This window comes from Zootoca vivipara, chromosome 16 (assembly GCF_965207765.1).
Source record: "Zootoca vivipara chromosome 16, rZooViv2.hap1.1, whole genome shotgun sequence".
NCBI lineage: Eukaryota > Metazoa > Chordata > Lepidosauria > Squamata > Lacertidae > Zootoca > Zootoca vivipara.
This window is the reverse complement of record NC_142599.1, coordinates 22,494,636-22,516,832: the sequence shown is the minus strand read 5'-3', so window position 1 is coordinate 22,516,832 and position 22,197 is coordinate 22,494,636. Positions and strand designations below refer to the sequence as shown.

General features: G+C 41.6%; 1 protein-coding gene across 1 annotated transcript in view; it reads left to right on the top strand.

The window, feature by feature from the left end:
• The window catches only part of MED13L (mediator complex subunit 13L), a 169,656-nt gene that overhangs the window by 58,224 nt on the left and 89,235 nt on the right, over positions 1–22,197 (top strand). Inside the window, exons 3-4 of the mRNA XM_035098346.3 lie at positions 6,905–6,989; positions 11,161–11,244. Of these exons, the coding sequence (XP_034954237.3) occupies positions 6,905–6,989; positions 11,161–11,244 (169 nt within the window). The remainder of the gene's footprint in view (positions 1–6,904; positions 6,990–11,160; positions 11,245–22,197) is intronic.

Below are 22,197 nucleotides of genomic sequence, written 5' to 3'. Positions count from 1 at the left end.
GCTCTTTAATATTGCATATCTTGGTAATCCAAATTCATCAGAATGAAAAACAAATCCTTCAAATTGAGCTGTGTAGGATTATTTTGCCTTAATTTGTTCTGTGTCTCCTGACTGGTGATGACCGGAGGCACTGAAGCCTCTGAAGATAGTTTTCTTGAGAAACTTTGTGGCTAGCTTCTGAGTTTTCAGGAGACATTGCCCAGACACTTTCAAACAGACCTGTGCAGTCTGACTTACCTTCCCTTAAGAATTTCAGTTGTCTTATCTAAAGCAATCTGTACCAAACACTGGCTTGTGGATTGTCTGGGATTGTGCAGAATCGCAGCAAACACACAGCCCTCAAAATGCAGCAGACCTTTTGTGTTCGCACACTAACTGCCAGAGAGTATACCTTGCTACAGAACATTCTTTTCCTCTTTTGACTCGTAACAGAGCTTCCCCTGTATTTCACTGGATGTCAGTAAAACGCTCATCCACCTGTGATCACACCATCCCAAGTAGCACTTCAGAGAGTGAAGGCTGTCTGTCTCTAGAATCTACTCTAACACAGCCAGGAGGTGAAAGCACCTTCTGCTTCCTTCCACAGACCTTGGTTTATTTCCTTTGTTAAAAGAGGCATCTTGGCATTTCATAATACACTGGACGCATTTCACCATAGAATATTCAGTACAGTAGTTTGGTTAGTTTTAAAGAGACATAGCTAGGTTGATGGCATTTGGTCATGGAAGGTCTGGTTCCTGCAGGATATTAAAAAGGTATGAAATATTTAAATAGAATGATGAAGAGCCTTTTGGTTACTGAGTATAGAATTGGACCTAGGAGCTGGATGCAGTGGAGGTTGAGATAGCCTTGAGCATCATTTAATTAAGTTGTCTGGAGTATTCTTCTTCTTTGGCGATCACTCATAGCCGACGGTTTTATCTGGAGCATTATCAGCCTCTTGAGTCTACTCCCACATATGTTAGTGGGCTGTGTAGCCCCATACAGAGAAGTTTTAGTATGAGGTTTGCATCTTGCTGACTGGGTTAGTTACTAGTGGCTGTGGTCCCTGGCAATAGTACTCAACTCCTTAGCATGGATCTCCTTTTCTTTTTCTTTTGCAGAGTTGCTGTGGTGGTTCTGGTGATAGTGACTGTTCTTCTGAATTTCTCTCTCTCCCTCTCCTCTCCTCTCCTCTCCTCTCCTCTCCTCTCCTCTCCTCTCCTCTCCTCTCCTCTCCTCTCCTCTCCTCTCTCTCTCTCTCTCTCTTACACAACAAGCAAATTAAGAAATGGTTCCCCAAATGCATGCTTGGGTTAAAGATGGGTCCTGGGTCTGAAAGGACTACTGCTCCAAAATGCTGAAACATTACTTGGGTACCATGTTATAAAAACCCTCCCCCTCCATGGTATATTGTTTTAACAAATTAACCCACACTACATTTCAGATGGTTGTATGTAAAAATGGAAGCGTACATCATGAAGTGAATGCTTTTGTAGTAAGTGGATAAAGATGATGAGAGTTGGTGATAAATAGGAGTGGAAAGGAGAGGACAGTACAATGCTGAAGGCAAGTGAAAAAAGCAAATAAAAGATTCATTGTTTTGAATAGTTATACAAACGGCATTTCAAGGGAAGCCAACAACAGCTAAGCATGAAAATCTACTGGGGCAGAGGAGCATAATAATGAGTCTGTGGAGCAGTTTCTTTTTAATAGCATCCAGGTTAAAGGCAGATGAGATAGTTTAGGTCCTTCCACAATCTATTTATTGTATGCATCGTATTAGACTTATTAAAAGGCAGTTTATTGGATTGTGTTTGTCTCCCCCCACACCCTTGTTTAACATGTCAACATTTTCTATCTTCTTAATACAAGAGAAAAATGCCGTTGCTTAATAAGAGGTGCTAACAGTTTTCTTCTGGATGTAAATTTGCTTGTTGTGTAACAGGAATGCATTAATCTTAGCAAAAGTATAAGAAAATGAAAGGCAGCGAGAAGTAGCTCCATTGTTATCACTCCAGGCGTGTCTAATGAATCGTGTTTCCATGTTCCCTCGATCATGCTGCGGAGTGCCCTTAGCAGGGCTAAGTCTTCTGTAAAATGCTCTTTAAGATTATTGTTGAAAGCACAGAAACAGTGGATGGGTGTTTGGTGGTAGTGGTGGAGGGAATGTTAATGAGGCAACTGCATTTCAGTCAGTACAGCTGCTGGGATTTCTTGCCATGGCTGGAGCAGCAGTGACAGACAACTGTTCCAGCTCAGCATAAAGCCCTTTTCTCAGGGACACAGGTTGTCAGATACTTGGTTGGCATTGCTCCTGTTTAACTATACAGTTTTGTTTTGTTTTTTAAAAAAACCCTTGTGCTGGAGAAGGAAAGAAAATAAGTGCCTGGCTGGGAAGGGTCTACTACATACTTAGAAACCCATAGAACCGTAGAGTTGGAAGGGACCCCAAGGGTCATCTAGTCATCAGGAGAAAAAGTAGCCATGTCTTCAACAACAACAACCCCCCCCCCACAGATTTTTGTTTTACTCTTTGCTCTGCTTGTATTAATGCCCGTATGAACTGTACGTGTGCTTTCAAAAACATTGTGATTTGTAGTGGTTTTGTCAATGGAGTCAGATGTGGCCTGTGATTTGATGGTGGGTTGTTGTTGTTTTGTTTGTTTGCATGGGAAGGCTGTGGGGGAAAATATACAATTTTAAGTGTAATCACTTTGATGGATTCAATGTGTGCACTGCACACACATGCTTGTCATAATTCAAGGGTAGGTTTGGTCTTATGTTCATTAGTTCTCATAGCTGTTTTTGAGAGGGGAGACAAAATGAGGACACTTCAGATACAAGTTTTGGACTGTCTTCTTCTTTTGATGATGAAGGAAAATCTTGTAGTTAAAGTTTAAAAGTGTGTCCACTTTTGCATAATGCTCTAGTCCAGGTAGCGTTGCGAGAGCTCACCTCTGCAAACATTCATGCAGGGATGAGTGGCCTGTGTCCGTCCCTCCAGTGGTGTTGGACACCAACTCCCAACCAGCATGATCAATGGTCATTTGTAGTCCAGCAATATTTGGAGGACCAAATATTGAATTAGAGGACCAAATATTGAATTAGGGCTAAATATGTTCTGATAACCATTTTGTCATTTGTATTGCTGAAAACAGCACAAGCTGCTACTATCTACATGTTGGGAGATGTGAATGGTATTGCTAGTGCTATAGCAATGTTGAGTGAATGGTGTGCTTCGTTTATTTCTGATTACAACCTTATTTTTATATTGTGTTTCCCCTCAGGTTTAAAAGGCTTTGTGTAGATAGTTGTGCACACTAGCTGGAGGTTATAGACTGACCAAGCAGTTCAATTTCTTGAGCGTTTTGAGTGTCTGCACTGTAAACTGTATTTGCAAGAGTGTCAAAACAAACAGTGCATTTTAGTACTGATGGTTTGTGGTTGTACAAAGGACGGTACGTCCTCAGTTCTGAGGAGAACTGATGCCACATTTCTTTAGCTATGACCTGTGTAAGGACATCAGAGCAGGAAGTATGCTTGCACCTGGTATAGTAGCAATTTAGTCACTAAGGACTTTGAACACAAATCTTACAGGGGAATCAATGGCGATGTAACAATGATCGATCAATAGCATTGCATTTAATTAGATATTTTATGGCCTTAATGCAGTATTTCAGAATCAATGTAGCATTGCACTCCTTTGCTGCTTTTTTGCATGTCAATTTCCAGGACACATTGATACATCTGCATTTGTCACTAAACGGCTTCACTGTAGACAAATTTAATCTAAAATGAAATGAAAGCTTTAGTATAGGCTTTTGGTAATTGAATTTTTGATATATTTATTTAATGTAGACATTTGCCAGTGAAATGGATTTTTAAATTGATTTTTTAAAAAAGAAAACTAGGAAGAAGTGATACTGTAGGAAAAAGGAGCCCCAAACCCTCCTTACCACATAACTCCTCCTGCAGTTGCTTACTTCCTTGTCACAGGCACCCTCCTTTCTTTCGGTAGAACACAGCAATAAATTGATTTCCAGTCATTTTTAATGGTGAAACAACTAGTATTATCCTATAGAGTATGTTCCCCTTCATATTCACAGTGGCCAATATGGTTAGAGTACTCAATGTTCAGAGTTACAAGGTTTGATTAGTCCTGCTGAGGGAGGTAGAAAAGCTCTGTATTTTGGCCCTGCGCCACATGCATGCAGATTTATTGTTTAAGGGTTGAAGTATGTGTTACAGTCATACTTTGTGTTGCGTTAGGTTCATGTTGCGTCTTTTTGGCTCGCGAACACGGCTTTGCACATGCGCAGAAGTGCTCTATTGCGCTCTGCACTTGCGCAGAAGCGCTGCTCTAGTTGTGGACTTATTGAGGTCTGAACGGCACCCCGGAATGGATCGTGTCTGCAACTAGACGTACCATTGTAGATGAGAAATCTGTGGGCAGAATTCTCAACGTTTTGCTTTTTACTTGAAAGCAGATAAGGATGTATGTATGGAATGCACTAATTTTGATAGAGACAGTGGCATTGGGGGAGGGTGGAGCTAATACTATATGGTAGAAGGTGTATTAGATAAATGGTGTGGGAGAAAGGTTTAAGCCCACCTTTCCCCAGGGACATTGCTCTGATCAAAATAAGAGCCCCATCCCCTTCCGAGCTACTTTCAAATAGTTTTACTTAATTTTCAAAATAAGGTTTGAAGGAAGCAGAATAGTGCATATAAAACAGCGAAATGTACTTTGGATTTTCTGGAGCTAAACATTTTTCTTTTTTTCTTTTTTCTTTTTGGTGTTCAGTGCAGGAAGCTGGATTTTCTTTAGTGATATTCTCCAGAGCAGTACAAATGCATAGTAATTTTTGCATTCCCGTACCCCATCAATAGATTGTTTGAAGTCTTTATTTGCATATACCTGTTTTCCTTACTATAAATGCTTCTGCTATTTATTCTAGTGGGAATTACTTGAGTATTCCCACATGCAACTTAATTATATCTTATTATATTTATATTACTTGTAATATAATATGTTTATTATACTGTCTAATTAATGCAATATGTTATTTGCTTTCTGTTTTCCCCATGGGGTCTCCTATATCTGTTTCTGTCTTGCCCCAGCTTCCTGCAGGTGGTACTTGGGCAGGGAGGGAGAAGAATCTGCGCAGTAAAATGTTCATATATTTTAGTGAAGGGGGAAAATAAAGAATTGTGAGGGGCACAAAATTGGTTTTTGGCTTTTGTATGTGAGAAAGAATACAAGGAATGTTAAAAACAAAGGTTATATGCACCCATAACCAAGGTTTTTAAAAAAAGCCCCTTTGAGTGTTTTTGCTATTCATTTACTGAAATGTATTAACAATCTGAGCCAGTTAGACACAATGATCTCCAGGCGACGGTAGCTTGGCACTGCAAAAGTCTGAGAATGGACCAACCAAAGGAGCAGAAGCTGAAAGTGCCATCTCCTATAAGTGTTCTCCCATAAAATGAAACTTGCAAGGCACTTTTTGAACATTTGCATGCTTTTGAGGTGTTTGCTTTTCAGCTGAAGCCAAATGTTTGACTGATTAACGTAAACAAATTTGTGAAGCAGGGGGAAGCCCCTCCCTCGTTTTTGGCTTCCTTCAGTTACCATGCATGCTTGCTTTTTTCTTGTCAACACCACACACCCATCATTATTATATTATTAAAATGTATGTATTGCCTAATGCAAGATGCCCCTGGCTGACAATTAAAACCGAGCATGGAGCACTACAAGGTACATAATAGTAATCAACACCAACAACAAAATTCCAATTCAAACAGAAGACTGAATGCAAAATAACTAAACCTATTTCTGTTTTTCCCTTATCTCCTCAGTTCTATACCTTTTCCATCTCTTCCCAGTCTCTTGCCTCCTTCAACCAACCATCTTTTCCTCAGATTTCTATTTGTCAGCATGCAGTTTCCTTGATCACTCTTCCTTCAGTTACCTTGGTTTTGGGCTCCCTAGCCCTCAACTTGACTACTCTTCCGGCTTGGTTCCTTATTCTTAAATTGTTTTTTCCCCTTACCCAGTTATCTTGCTTCTGTTTTCATTTTGTGTGTCACTTGCAGAAATTACACCATGTGCTTTCACTCATTTTTTTTGTCATAGTGCATATTATTAAAGGCCATAACCTCTTTATATGTGTGAAATGTGTGAATGCATAATGTGGAGTTAAGCACTTCAGTTTACCTAGTGTTAGGATCATTGTCATTTGAATGGCAATCCTGCTTGGTCAACTTAAAAAGGTAAAGGGACCTCTGACCATTAGGTCCAGTCACGAACAACTCTGGGGTTGCAGCACTCACCTCGCTTTACTGGCCGAGGGAGCCGGCGTACAGCTTCCGGGTCATGTGGCCAGCATGACTAAGCCGCTTCTGGAGAACCAGAGCAGTACACGGAAACACTGTTTACCTTCCCGCCGGAGTGGTACCTATTTATCTACTTGCACTTTGATGTGCTTTTGAACTGCTAGGTTGGCAACTTGCTTCACCTCAAATAACTTGCCTCACTCATCCCATAATGTTTGCACAAACCTGAAATAGGCTTTCTATTAAACTGGGAGGAGGATGAGTACCTTGTTACAGTTGATTTATAACTGAAGCAGTTAGTAGTACTGTAATGTATATTGGTACTTGCTTAAGTAACCAGGAAGACCAACCCTCGTAATCTGGTGCCCTCCAGATGTTTTGGACTATAGCCCCCAAATTCCCTGATGCTAGTCAGCATGGCCAGTGGTCAGGGATTAAGGCAATTGTAGTCTGATGCTTTGGGATGGCTCCAGCTTGGGATAGTCCTTCAAAAAAACCCAGCTGCATTATGTTTTCGTTTACTTGAATGATTAAACCCTCCTCTCTTTTTCTGGATGATAGGCTAATACTTTGCCTGTTTTTTCAGTGGTGGAAGAAGGACTTTGGGAGAATGGGCTTTCGTATGAGTGCAGGACACTGCTTTTCAAGGCAATCCACAACTTGCTGGAAAGGTAAGAGAACTCCATCTGTTCAGAGGGGTCCATTAATGTTGGTTTGGGCTACCGACTTGTCCTGTCACCAACCCCATCCCCATAAGTTCCCCAAGCTTGTGCAGATGATTGGATCAGGAGGAGAAAGAGGTGAAGAATTCTCTAATTATAACCACTTTGATCAGCAGAACTGTCACTGCTATAGTTGCTACACAATACTTGTTCCGTAGTTGTTAAAAAATTGATCTTTGACTGTGGCAGCACCTATATTTTGGAAGTCTCTGCCCATTGACATCAGACTAGTGCTTTTTTTTTAAAAAAATGTTGGTTTTATTTCATTTTGCAGTATTTAATGAACAAGAACTGTTACAAACATCTTGACTGTCTTTGCATTGTTCACCCATAAGAGCACTCAAAATACCATGAACGAAAGGAAACTACATTGTCACACCATACAAATAGCATACAATAATATAATCAAGGAGCTCTCTCCAAACTCCACCATGAGACACTGAGTGAATCCTTGTTTGTTCTTCCTGTCTCATGTAAGTGGTTTCCATGCCATGTATAAAGAAAAGGGGCTTGCCCTTCCTTTAGTCACATGCATGTGACATATTAGTTTTTCTGCCAGTGCTACTGACCAGACCCTTTGGTGCCATACTTTGATTGCCAGGCCTTTAGCCCTTCACCAGCATTTGTTGGTTTCCAGAGAAGCTGCTATCAGCAGAAACGACAGAATATATTTATATACAGATATTTATATCTGGTGTCATTCATTATCCCCGCTAGTACAGATGCTGGAGACATTTGATGTTTGTCTTATAAATGTGTTCCAGTTCTTTGAAAATGTATGTCCAAATGGTAAGCACATGTTAGCAATATCACCATAGGTGAAGGAAAGTACCTGTGCAGTCACAACCTCTCTGGCACAAGGAGCCAAGTGCCTTTAAGGCTGACTTGTTTCTTATTGGTTACTGCTAGTTAGCTTTTATTTCTGACACACACTCATTCACACACACACACCCTAGGTGTATATATGTACAAACTTAGGATCTGCAGCACATCACAATATGAAATGTCCCTGCTCAGTGCACCAGCAACTAGCATGAAGGTACTGCATTACATTCTCCTGGATTTCTGTTGTTCTCCTCCAGCCCAAAGAGAGAATTAGCATTCCACTGTCACATTGTGCTGTTTTGGAGTTGTTCCTTCAAAGTAGGGTGGTGGTTCTGAACTTTTTCAAACTTTGGGGTTCATCCAAGTTTGCTGGTACTTACCTCTTTATGCTTAGGTGATACTATTTTGGCTACATAAGGTTAGCCGCTTGGATAATGAGTTTCTGATTTGTATACCATATTCTTCATTCCATAAGACACATTTTTTTCCTCCTAGAAAGTAAGAGGAAATGTCTGTGCGTCTTATGGAGCGAATGTGTGGTCTCTGGAGCCGAATTGCCCAGGGGCTAAAGGCAGATCGTGCTTTCTTTTTTTTTTTTAAAGAGAGCTAAAGGCTAACGAGGGAATGAGCATTGAAAGGAACCCGCCCAGCAGCTGATTGCAAGAGATCGGGGAGGGAGATAAGAGAGCTAGCTCCCTTCCTGGCCCCTCCTGGCCTCTTGCCTAGGCCTCAGTTGTTGTCTGCAGAGGGAGACATGTGACTGGCTGATTAGATTATCTGTCTGGAAACTGTAGAAATGGGTCCCTTTCCTTTCCTAGAGAAGCTGCAGAACTGTGAGTTGAACCCCATAAAAACAGGATTTTTTCCCTTTGCAAGGAAACCCAGCAACTTTGAGCTGATCCTTAAAAATGGAGCTTTCCCCCTTTGCAAAAAAGACACACAACTTTGAGCTGACCCCCCCATTCAAAGCGGGGCTTTTCCCATTTGCAAAAAAAGCTTCCTCAAATATTTAACTGGGGGGGGGGGCAAAGGCACCTAGGCCTCCAGGAGTTGGCTGCTATGCCTAGGACAATTCAAGAAAGCTTTCCTCCTCTAAAAACTATGGTCCTATGGTCAGGTGCGTCCTATGGAGCGAATCTATGATACTCGATTCATACAAGAAGGAAGTACTAGAGTATGAGCAAGTGATTGAGTGGCATGCAGTGTGTCCTGGATGGGGCTCTACAGTTTGGGGATACTCATGATCTATCTAGCATTGTCACTGGAGTCACAGCTGGCCTTGGTGGTCCAGAGTGCCTTTTATCAGCTTCAGCTGAAAACACAGCTGTGGTCCAAATAGAGAGAGAGCGCCAAGCTACAGTTAGCTATGCTCTGGTAACTTCATCTTTAGAGTATGGCAATACATTGTGCATTGGGTTGCCTTTTTAAAAAATGGTCCAAAAATTCACTTAAACACAACACAAAAATTGTGCTTCAAGGTTTGCTAACTGGGGCTGGACATATTAAGGAAGTGCTTCGTCAGTCCCATGGGCTTTTGAGAAGTTTCCAGGCCCTGGGTTTAAAGTTTACATTCCTAAATGGCTTAGGGCTAGGTTTGCTCATTGGAGGTTGTTTCCCAAGTGCCACTGCCAAGTGAGATCCATTGAGTGTCTGAAAGTAAGAGGGCTTTCTCTATGATAGCACCCGAGTTGTGGAATGGAGGTCTATTTCACATCCATTTTGGAATCAAGTGTATCCCTCCCTTTAAAAAAACAAGCAAACCTTGGGTTTTTTAACATACTGGTAGTTCAATGTTTTAGCTTGAAAAAGGTTTCAAGTCTTGTCTGTGCTTAATTTTACAGTGGTGCCTCGCTTAACGAATGCCCTGCTTAACGAAATTTCCGCTTAACGAAAGGATTTTTCGAGTGGAGGTTGCCTTGCTAGATGAATTCGTTTTACGAAAAATTCGTCTAGTGAATTGCGGTTTCCCATAGGAATGCATTGAAATTCAATTAATGCGTTCCTATGGGCAAAAAAAAAAAATTAAAAAAAAATTCAATGCATTCCTATGGGATTCACTAGACGAATTTTTTGTTATAAGAAAAGACCCGTGGAACAAATTAAATTTGTCTAGCGAGGCACCACTGTATTTGCTTCATCTCTTGCTGTGATGCTGTAATTGTTCTTTTTTTAACCATTCATAATGTATTTTAACATCTTTTTGTATACCACTCAGAAAAAATTGATTAAGGGGTATCATAGAAATTGTTTTGTGTTGTTTCCTTGAAAGTTGTAGCCTGGCCCTAGTGTTCCAGGAAAACAGCCAAAAAGAACATTACAGTTAATTTTCCACATTTCTAGAAGTCTTTCTTACATATGCTGAAAGTTTTGTGAAGATTAATCACAATTAAGGGAACAATCCTAACCCCTGCCAAAAACCAGATGAGGGCAGTTAGGTCAAAGCAGGAGGACCAGCAGAGAGGAGCTCCACATGTGGGGAAGCCTGTCTGCCCTGGCATGCCTGCAAAAAGCTTTGTGGGCATAGATGTAGTACCAACAGTGTTTCAGCTGGCGTTATAAGGGCTTTAAATAGAGTGAGCCAGGAGGGTCAGTTTCTAAAGTCCCCATCACTCACTTGATAGCCCCCCAGGTAGTGTAGTTGATTTCCCTCAGATTATTTTCAAAATAAACTTGGTGGTGGGGCAGAATGCCCACCTATCTTCTGACTTCAGTTTGCTCGTGGCAGCACATCCACCACTGAACTCTCCCTGCCCCTACTTGAACTTGCTCTATAAAATACCAGTTTTGTTCTACTGAAGCTTATGCTTTTAAATAAAATGCCTGACCTTCATTTGACAATACTCGACCAGTCAGCTGATTAGTTTTTTTGGGGACCATTAGTACCAACATCCAGCTAATATGTTCAATAAAAAGCTGTCTGCTATACACATTGAAAGTGGTAAACATCTTTCTCTCTCTCAAATTTTAATTTTGAATCAGCTGGATGGCCAAGCCTGCTTTGGAAACGAGTTCCCTTGCAACTAAATATGATTTTGTTCCAAGTTACTGTGCTTGAGACTGGAGTATCAGAAGCTAATGGGGAGCAGCTCTTTTCAAGGAGTTCCATAGATAGAAGCCTTGAGGGAGGCCAGTGATACACCAAGGCTGATATCATTAGCAGAAAAGAGCAGAGCTGGCAAAAAGATGAACAGCTTTGCATGTGAAATATAGAAGCTCAATACAATGGAGAATGTGCGGCGATGATAATATTTCCAGTAGTTATTGAGTAATTGGTGTCACAATTTATTTCTTTTAGATGCCTAATGGATAAGAACTTCGTAAGAATTGGCAAATGGTTCATCCGGCCATATGAGAAAGATGAAAAACCCATTAACAAAAGGTAAGGATTCCAAGGGCTTTGAAGTATGTTGCTGAAACTGATGGTGCTATTTTGGTGCTTTAATTGCGGTGTTTCCCTGTTCATGTGCCCACTTTCCCAGCATATTCTCTTCCCACTCCTGCATGATGATAATAACTGGTCCTTGGTGGCCCTGTTAGTGAGTTCAACATTATTGCGTTGATTTCCCTCCTCTCCCAACTTTGTAGCACACTGTAACAGAAGTGGCGCAATGTTAGCACCTTTTTGCCTACTCTTTGGAATCTGGTGCAGTCAAGGTTCCCTGACACTTCTCGTTTGAGAGTTGACTGTATCCAGAACCAGGTGGTTTTGTGTGTGTGTGCCGTGGCTTTGAGGCCATTTTGCTTTGCTTTTCCAAGCTGATGTTACAATATTGGACTGAGGTGGGTATGTGTTTGTGTGTTATCTATCTATCTATCTATCTATCTATCTATCTATCTATCTATCTATCTATCTATGGAGAGAAATGGAAAAGGATACTCATCATTTCATACTGACAGTGTATTAAGTGTCTGTATTGCAATACTTTAAAACCTTGTAGGAAGCCCAGTGAACTTTATAGGAAATATTGAGAAATGTAGTCTTATTGATACTGCCATGATTGGTTGCATGTGTGAATACTGGTCTACAGGAAAGTTTTGTATAAAATTTATATGTGCCTAAGGTACTTTTCAAGAGGGACGCGGGTGGCGCTGTGAGTTAAACCACAGAGCCTAGGGCTTGCCGATCAGAAGGTCGGCAGTTCGAATCCCCGTGACAGGGTGAGCTCCCATTGCTCTGTCCCAGCTCCTGCCAACCTAGCAGTTTGAAAGCACGTCAAAGTGCAAGTACCCGTATATTCCGGCGTATAAGACGACTGGGCGTATAAGACGACCCCCAACTTTTCCAGGTAAAATATAGAGTTTGGGATATACTCGCCGTATAAGAAATACGACCCGGCATATAAAACGACCCCCGACTTTTGAGAAGATTTTCCTGGGTTAAAAAGTAGTCTTATACGCAGGAATATACTTAGATAAATAGGTACTGCTACTGTGGGAAGTAGGTAAATAGGTACTGCTACCGCGGCTTTGTCATGCTGGCCACATGACATGGAAGCTGTACGCTGGCTCCCTCGGCCAATAATGCAAGATGAGCGCTTCAACCCCAGAATCGGTCACGAGTGGACCTAATGGTCAGGGATCCCTTTACCTTTAAGGTAGTTTTAGGTTTCACTTAAGTAGGAAGTGGTTTTTGAGTAGTGTTTTTCTACTGATGTCATGTATTCCTCTTTTAAAAACCAATTTCAAAGAATTGCAGGAATTCAGTAAACTTAGCTAAATAGTATATAGGGACCCAGGTGGCGCTGTGGTTAAACCACTGAGCCTAGGGCTTGCTGATCAGAAGGTCGGCGGTTCGAATCCCTGTGACGGGGTGAGCTCCCGTTGCTTGGTCCCAGCTCCTGCCAACCTAGCAGTTCGAAAGCATGTCAAAATGCAAGTAGATAAATAGGAATCGCTACAGCGGGAAGGTAAACGGCGTTTCCATGTGCTGCTCTAGTTTGCCAGAAGCGGCTTTGTCATGCTGGCCACATGACCTGGAAGCTATACGCCGGCTCCCTCGGCCAATAATGCGAGATGAGCACGCAACCCCAGAGTCGGTCACGACTGGACCTAATGGTCAGGGGTCCTTTTAGCTAAATAGTATAGATGCATTTGGTACAGAAATGCAGCGTACTGTTGGCGGACCTTAAGAAGATATTTCAGACTAAACTGAATGATTTAAGTTCTTTTAAAAAAACTACAGTGTGCTTACTTAGCAAGCAAGAGGAATGTAAAAATAGCAAAACTGATTGGTTTCTGGTAGTGTGTTGTGCTTCTGTTTTGAGTCCCCAGCTGTGAAGAGAGGCTTCAGTGTGTTCTGTTTTCAGCGATTCTGCCAGTCCAGCATTTATCGTGCATACAGCTTGTTCAGTTTAAAAGCTTGGGTTTGCCCCTGAGACCACAGTTCCTTCATTGCACTTTTGACTCCTGCTTTGCATCCGTGGTAGTAAAAGCTGCAGCAACATGCTTTGTGATTTTAATGTGCTTTATAGAAAAAGGGAGGACTTTCCACGTGGTTAACTAATGCTCAGGGAAAGCCTACAGAGACATTTGTGGCACTGCTGAGCAGATGCAGATTTCTAGAATATGCTGGCTGGAGGATTGCAGCCATCCTTGTTACATTTCTTATCTAATATGTTAACTTTCACATGCAAGATAGATGTACTCTTTTGTAGGGATCTGAAATAATGTAGCTTGATATATATACACCTTATACCTTAAGTAAAGATTTGTCCTTTTCATGGTAAGTTATGCTTCAGACCTTCAAAATCTTTTCAAAATGGGAGGATGATGTAGCTCAGAATTTCAGGATTCATACACTCAAAGCCTTTGCTAGGGTTACTGCTTCTTCAACGGGTGCTTTTCAAATATTTTCACTATGCCTGCAAATCACTTTGCCATTAATAGCTGGAAGTGGTTCTGAGCCAAAATATATGAATTTGCACAATTGTAGTTTTTCTGTACTATCTAAGTCGCTGCATAGTATTTCTTATATCCAGGACCACAGTGCTTCCTAGCTGTTAGGGTCACCTGAATAAAGGACACGAAAGAAGCCAGAACATAAGTTCACTGCACTCTACTAAGATACCGTACTCTGGACACCCAGCCAGCCATTTGATATTGGTACATCCCTGTAAAAAGGGTGTCTCTCTTAAAATTTAAGCCATTTGGGATTAGGCCAGAGCAAAAGGAACACCTGTTACACCATCCATGGGAACTGCATAGTCTCACTCCATAATCTCTCAAATATTTGAGATGCTTTGCAGAACTGGTTGTGCCACGCCTGCATTAATGGTGCTTATGGTTTATTAGCAGTATTTCAGACACTGCCTCTTCCTGAATTTTGTATGCTTTTATAGCCTTGGATTTTGCTGATTTTCTTCTATTATGATCGATTTATTTGATTTCAGCTACAAACCCTCCACTCTTAGCCTCCATGCATTGTTGTCTTTTGGAGACTTACTTGACACATAGCACCCCCTCCATCAATTCTCCAACTTGCAAATGTTCTCTTTTTGTCCTGAAGCTAATAGCCTTTGGAGTTATAACACAGCTATTCTGCTGGGGGCACAGTCACCTCTTGCATTCATTTCAGACTTTCTTAGCAAGTTTCAAATCAGGACTGTATAGGGCCCTGTATAATTACATGGTTTCAGTTGTCTCCTCACTGAAGCAACAGGAGGTCCATTGCTGGCCCAATGTCATAGAGCATCCCCCGCCCCATTCCTGACACCCACATTCTGAATGTGGATGACTCCAAAAGGGAAACCTGCATGTGTTGATCGCAATGGGATTGACAACCTCAAAGTGTTTGGGGTTCCTGATCCTGTAGGTTTCCCTTTTGCTGATGTCCACACTCAATGTATGGACCTTGTGAACAAGGGGAGCAAGCTGCTTGACTTTGGGAGTGCAGTCAGTGGTACAACCTCACTACTTTTTCAATGGCTGGAGCCCCCACTGTGTGATTTATGCTTGAAAGAGGATAGGACGTGTCCCTGAAATAAGAAGATTCACCTTTGTGTTTCGTTTGGTAGTTTGTAGATGGTGGCTGTGATTTATAGCGAGTGGGCTGCATATTAGCCTGTTTAAGTTGGAATATGGTGGATGGATATACGTACAGTGGACGCTCGGGTTGCGAACGTGATCCATGCGGGTTGCGATTCGGCGCTTCTGCGCATGTGCGTGCACTGAAACCCGGAAGTAACAAGTTCTGGTACTTCCGGGTTCGGCACAGAGCGCAACCTGAAGAGACACAACTTGAAGCGGCTGTAACCTGAGGTTTGACTGAGGTATTACCAGAGGTTAAACATTAAGTACCTTAGCTTTTGGGTTGGATGAGTTACTATAGTTATGAATAGTGTAGATAGAGTTTAATACAGCATGTGGAATGTTGGATGTTCACAGGGAGGTTGAGTGTGGCTATGAAGGTAAAGGAATCAGCTGCAACTGTTGAGGTAACCCTTACTATATATAATTTGCATATACTGTAAGGTCTTGTTTGCCTGGCTTAAAGGTGCACAGTCTTAAGTACACAGGCTATTGATGTTTTCAGTGTAGTTGTAACTACCTGCAGCCACTCTTGGTTCACAAATGGCAGCTGACTGCATGAAGAGCGCCTGCCCACTTTCTGTCTGTTCCATCTGTCAGTATTGCGGAGAACTGCTTTAGTTGTCTTGACATGAATGTCTTCGTTTACACAAACACGTGACACATCTGGACATCAGTTCTTTTAAGGGGAGGCCTTGTTGCTGGCTGTATTGTTCAACTAGTTGAAGTTCTAGGAATGTTTAAGCTGCTTTCCTCATTAGACACTCAAAGCTGGCGGAGTATGTAAAGGATAAGCAAAGTACCCCTGATGTGCTGTTAATTAGATTTGTCAGGAGCCCCAGTTGTGCAGCCTGCCACACAGTGTTGTCACTTACTATATCTGTAATGAATTGTCTTAAGGGCATCAGTAAACACTGAAAAGCTCCTTTTAAGTTTCTGAATGGCTATTCTAATATTGTTTCCCCTGCATGTTGGTTTGGGGGGGAGGAAGACTCTCCTCTTAAAAATAAACCAGGGGATCATTAAATCTCTCTGCCAGCACAATCTCCAAAGCAAGAGTGACTAGTTTGTGATGGTCAAAACAGAAAAAATAATTATGCCACTTCTCAATACAGCACAGTACATCTTTACTAGAATGTAACCCTTTCAAGAATTCAACCCTTTCTCCCATTGTTCAGTGCTTTGCATTTGGTTTAAATGCAACTTTGTATTTCAATTTCTGGAGAATCACTCTGGAATTAATGAGACTGTGGGATGAAATAGTTTGTGGATATTTATGATCAGAATGTGTTTCCTTCATTTTCAAATTCTGCAGTCTCTAATTTCATTTGTAGCAAAGATAATGAAAATGAAATACCTGCAATTGCATATTAATGTTGATGTTTTAAAGTACAATACACATATAGTGTTATAGATCCTTGAAAATCCTTTGCTTTAAACATTTTTACCTCTGCATGAGAATAACAAAGAGTGGAGTGTGGGCAATTTCTGCATCATCACTTTGCCCATTACTGGGGTAAGAATTAGTTGGCTGGAGTTGCCATTAACTTTGGGAAGATTTTGTTGGGTTTCTAGCCTAATGCTGCAGTAAGCAGTAAAGAGGCAGCAGAAGCCAGGGAGGGGGTGTATTTTAAAGACCAACAAGCAACCCTGATCCCAGCAGTTGCAGCCACTCCTTTGCATCTGGCCTGGTGTGTACTCTTGATGGTGGTCCTGCAATTGGGGGGTGGGGAGAGCAACCTCATCAAAGCAGGACTGGTGAAGATGACTCATCCCATGAGAACAGCTTCTGGCACTGGGGTTGCTCCATTACTAACCTTTCTGCATGGGGCTTTTCGCCAGCCTGGCTGTGGGTGCGAGAAGCTGTAACACTCAGTCTCTTGTGCATGCTCATATACCGCAGTTGGATGGCTTCTGAATTGTGTGGCATAGGCAAGGAGTCATAAGTCAGTGGTAGAGCACGTGCACCCCAGGTTAAATCTCTGCCATCTCTAGGGAGCACTGGGGAAAATCTCTGTCCAAAATCTTGGAGAGCTATATACCAGTCAGTATAGATAATATTGAGATGGACTAATGATCTGGTCTGGTATAAGACAACTTCCTCCATGGAAACCACAGCTGTTCTCACCCAGTGGTTCTGGTGGCACTGAAGTTCTGATCCTTGGTTTGGTCCACCACCTACACCCCTATGGTTAAGCTGGCAGCCTTGCAGGTCAACTGGGAGAAGATAAACAGGGCCATTGATGTTTCCACAGAGCAGTTCATGGCGTATTAGCACAGTCGTTTGTGGTATGCTGAGCAATCTGGTCACTTACTTAGAGAACCATTTGAGCATGTAATAAAACTCAGCCATGTCCTGATTACCATTAAATCATGCAAGTTGTGGAAGGTGCAAACTCTTGGAAGTTAATTGCCTGATGTGAAGGAAGCCATTTCTAAAGATGAGGTGAATTACAGCATAATTTGAAGGTTTTTACTGCTTTGGCTGCTTTGATTTACACATTCAAGGGAATAACACCACACCATGTAGAAACAGCTGGTGCTTAGTATTAAATATTAATTACTATGAGTTTCAAAGAGAAGTAACTTGGGATGAGTGTTGCCTGTCTCATAAACTGAAGCTAAATAAGATTGTATAAATCTTTTTTCTTGTGGCAGCAACAGCACCAGTCTAAATAAAAGCAGGCCTTCCTTTTGGGCAAAACAACTGCAGTGGTGGCTGAATTGACCCTGCGTAGCAGCTACCTTCTTAAGGGTCAAGCCATTCAGATGTAACACCGTGGAATAAATGCTTCAGTTTAGTTGCTAAGTGACTGAAGCCAAATAAGGCTTGAGCTGCAGTCCTTTGGACACTTTCTGAAGACTTCAGTCTAATTGAAATAATACAGCTTCTGAATAAGCATGTGGAATTATTCACTGCCAGAATTATTAACCTTCTCTGTCACTTTAGCCACATGACACCCTTTTTCAGATCCTTTTATTGACTTTCCATCCCCTTCCATATCCAGCACAAACTCCTCGTCTTTTTAAAGCTACCCCCAGCATAACCCCCATTCTTCCTTCCTGTCCTTTGTCTCTAGTTACATCTCCTCTTGTGATCTCTGCTGCTTCTCATCTTACACCTCAGATGACTGAAGATCTCCTGGGTCTTTCATTAGTGGGGAACTCCTTTCCTGGATATGGACATGGTGCCCCCTCCCTCCCTTCAGATATCTCACCAGAACATGCCTTTTTAGGGTCAACTTTGGCTTCCCCTGAATCCTTAATTTCCAGCTGCAATCAAGTCTAATAGAATTTGCCTAGATTCTTTTCTCTTTCCTTCTGTAGTTTTCCCCACTGCCTATTTTAGATCATAAACTCCTAGCGGGCAGGGAGCTATGTTTGTTGCTTGTGTAACTCTCTAAAGTACCATGCACTGATGGTGGAGTGTAAATAAACTAAATAGGTAAAAACAATTGTCTTTGCCGTAAGCCAAGAAGGTGAGAGACTATGGCATACCTTTTCTTCAGAGGCAGGTTGTGTGGGGGATGTCACTGTCACACCAGCTTCTAGGTGTCTTCTTCTTCTTCTTCTTCTTCTTCTTCTTCTTCTTCTTCTTCTTCTTCTTCTTCTTCTTCTTCTTCTTCTTCTTCTTCTTCTTCTTCTTCTTCTTCTTCTTCTTCTAAATGACCTTAAAAAGTATGTCCCCCTCTTTAATAATAAGTTCAGAAAGCAGCTTACTCCTGTCCAATTCAAGTTAGTCACATTAAAAACGCCCCAGTCCTAGCCTAGGAAGTTTATGGGACCCATTAAAGTATCTGAGAATCCTATGCTTGCAGCTCCCACTCTTCTCTAAGGTGGTTTAGCATTGGAGCAAACAGGAAGGGATGCGTCCAGATGGGTGGCTCATATCCATTGCCTAAATTTGCACATAGTTTGTTTTATTATTGCTGTTACTGTTTTATTGTGGCTGTACTGCTCTAGGTGTCATTTTATGGCTTAATGCTGCATAGAATTGTTATCTAAACTACTATTCAGCTAACATGCGCACACACACAGAGAGAGAGAGAGAAGGGGGGGGGGACAAACAGTCAGGAGTAAGACTTGTTGGCCAGATAAAATTCCACACGATAAAATGAAAAAGCGTAAACTCCAACAACCGCTGGATGGCTGGGAAAGCTGCATTTTAACCTGAGGTCAGATTTGCCTTGATTGACAAAATATTCCTCAGAGTTTGTGCTGTTACAGAGAAGGTTCAATGCAGCCATAAAGGATGAACATGGAGCGGAATCTTTGTCACATATCTAAGGGAGTGGAGAGGTAAATTTCAGAGGAGATGCTTTAATGCAGTCCCCAGGTTATGTCAGATTTTAAAGGTAATCACTAGCACGTTGAACTGGGTCTGAAAGTCAATGTGAAGCCAACTCCCTGTGGCCTGTTCTGTGAAGAACTCAGGCTCAGGATTCTGCACTAGCTGAAATTTCTAAAACATTTCTAAACATTTTTCTTTGAAGACACTTCTGCATAGAGTTCCTTGCAGTAATCAATATTATGAAATTACTAAAGCACGGTGATGGGCCAAATTAGAGAAGTGATCACAGGTGGCTTGCAGGCATAAACTGGTGAAAGGCCCACTGTAGAGCAAGAATGTCCTCTTCACTGAACATGGTTTCATAGGAGACTTCTCCTAGTAACGATCCATCTATCAGCCTGTGATTGATTCATTAACTTAATTGGATGGATTATCTGATTAATGCTTTCAGAACCTCACACGAGCAACATCTTTTTTAAGGATGATAATTCTACCATGGGGAGGCTACTGGAGAAACAAGGTTTTTCAAATTTTTTATTTAATTAACAGATTCATTACCTGCTCTTCACTGAAAGGGCAAGTTCAGTACCGATATACATTAAAAATATAAGACAACATAGCATAAAACAAGCAGACTCCCAATCCCTGTATGGAGGAAATGCTCTTGTAAGACCAAACCTCACCATATAAAGTGGTCTGGAACCTTGATAACAGAATTGTTACAAGCCCCAACAAATCCAACACCCCAGAACAAAAGCCAAAATCCCTGCTTTGTGCTGGTTCAGAATGTATTGAGAAGGTCCCATCAGCCTGTGCTGATGCTGCATCAAATACCCAGGTGTATCACTACCGGGTCAAATCATCTCCCTGGTTGCCCTCCTAGGTTTTGGTAATGCGTGTTAGGTTGGCCCTCCCCATGGACAAATTGTGAACGATGGAGATCTTATTATGGATTGACCTGACATTAAAAAGGAGTGCCACTGGACAGGTGGGGAGGGTGTTGATGCAACCTGGTTCCTGAGGGAAGGAGGAAGGGGTAGAAATTGTGTTTTTTGGGAATAGACTGTGAGCATCTTGACCACCTCCTCCTTACAAGAGACCTGGTAGCCTAATCTTTCCTAGATTGTCAGCCCAACCTCCATTAATTTGATCTGTGACTTGTACAGACACACAACCTGACTTACCTACCCAATCTCTGTATATAATTGAACAGCCTTTTATAACATTTTGTTGTGTGTGGGAGATGAGAATATTCAGTCCAGTGGATACTCTGCTTCTCTCTGGCAAACTGGTAGTGAAACAGCTGTCGCTCTTTGTACTATTCTGCTTTCCCTGTACAGCTGCCTGTAGCGGTTGTGCTTATTCCTTCTTGCTCAAGGGCTTTGTCATTGCTAAATGAACATATCCAAGTATATGCTTCTTCTCTAGGAAGGAAGGAATAATGGCAAACCACTTTGGTTTCTCCCCCCCCCCCACTGTGGCTACCTGCTCTAATTTGCATGGTTGGGGAAAGATTTCCAGATCCTAGACGCTGCAATTGATTTTTTTTGTTTGAAAGTGTCAGGCCTGCACGGGGTTGGATTTTTCTTTTTTTCTTTCTCAGACACTAGCACTAAATTTTTAAACTGCAGGGCAACCATCCTTATCCATCTGAACAAAGCTTTTAACTTGATTGGATATTCTTGTACCAGAATGATGGTCTGTATACTGTCTAGATCTGGGCACAAATAGGATTAAAACACTGCACCCACCCCTCAAGCAACAGAGGAGAAAATTACTTCTGTGACACCTTGTTTGGGCTTGTGCTGCATAATCCATTTTCAATTTACAGTGACCTTGGTTAGGAGTCTATTATGCTGAAACAAGTGTAGACATTTTAAAATCAGCATGCTTTGTTCTATGGTTCCAGATGTCAGGAATAATAGCAGAGACATTGGTGCCAATGCTAGATTGTGATGGGAAATCACAGGTTCTGGAATTAAAATGTAATAACCTTTAAAGACACTACTGTAATGTGTCTGATCATTAAAGTTACGAGAGAACAAATTGAACTACTGTAGTCTCTTTAAGACCTCATGGCTTGTCGTATAGATACATATGTTACCAGTGATCAGGGTGTACATTGCATTGTATGGAGAACTGTACAAATATTGTGGACAGGGTTGTCTTTTGAGTTTTTATTATACCCAATCACCTAGCTGAACAGGCAGGTCATTTTAAAACAGAAAAGTTTACCCATTCTGTCAGGTGGCTGGGTGCAGCAAGAGAAACATTCAAAACACTGTTGGGACTGCAAATGCTCCCTCCCACAAGACCGCCTAAGACAGTAGTCAGTGGGTGTACAGATAAGTAGCCCAACTGTGGGAAATGAACATCCAGTGCCTAAAACCACAGGACTAGGAAGATTGTGAAAACAGTTGCCAAGCGATTTCACAAAGTGGTTGAAGAAGTATCTGTTGGGGGTGTTGTAAATATAAGGTGCCCTGCTTGGGAGCAGAAGTTGTGTGATTGTATAATAGATTTTTGTTCAAATGGTATGTGTAACATGAGGACTTTCATTTAAACCTCACTGGTGTGCAGCTTTGTGAACCATAAACCCTGAAGGAGATGATCAACCATTTGGTGTCAGTTTTCTAAAGCACTCAAGTAGCCTGCTGTTTAAAGGTCTATTTAAATAAAACACCATTTTTGTTTCTCTAATAGTAAGATGAAGAAGGAACACCGAAGGCAGTGGTTAAAAGTATCTGCAATAATATATACATTTTGAAATCACATATCTGTCATTAGCCCAGGCATGGACATAAAGCTTCCTATTGCCTAACCAAAGTTAACATCCTTCTGGCTTTACATACTCCCTGCCTTTTGTTATACAAATATGTACCTCTCTTTCCTTTGCTTCTGCTAAGCAGGACACAGTGTTGCATTTGGGATGAGCCAAATGTTTTCCAGGTTTTATTTTCCTCAAAAGTAGTTATTTTTCTTTGGAGGAAACAAGTGGTATATTCTGGATCTGAC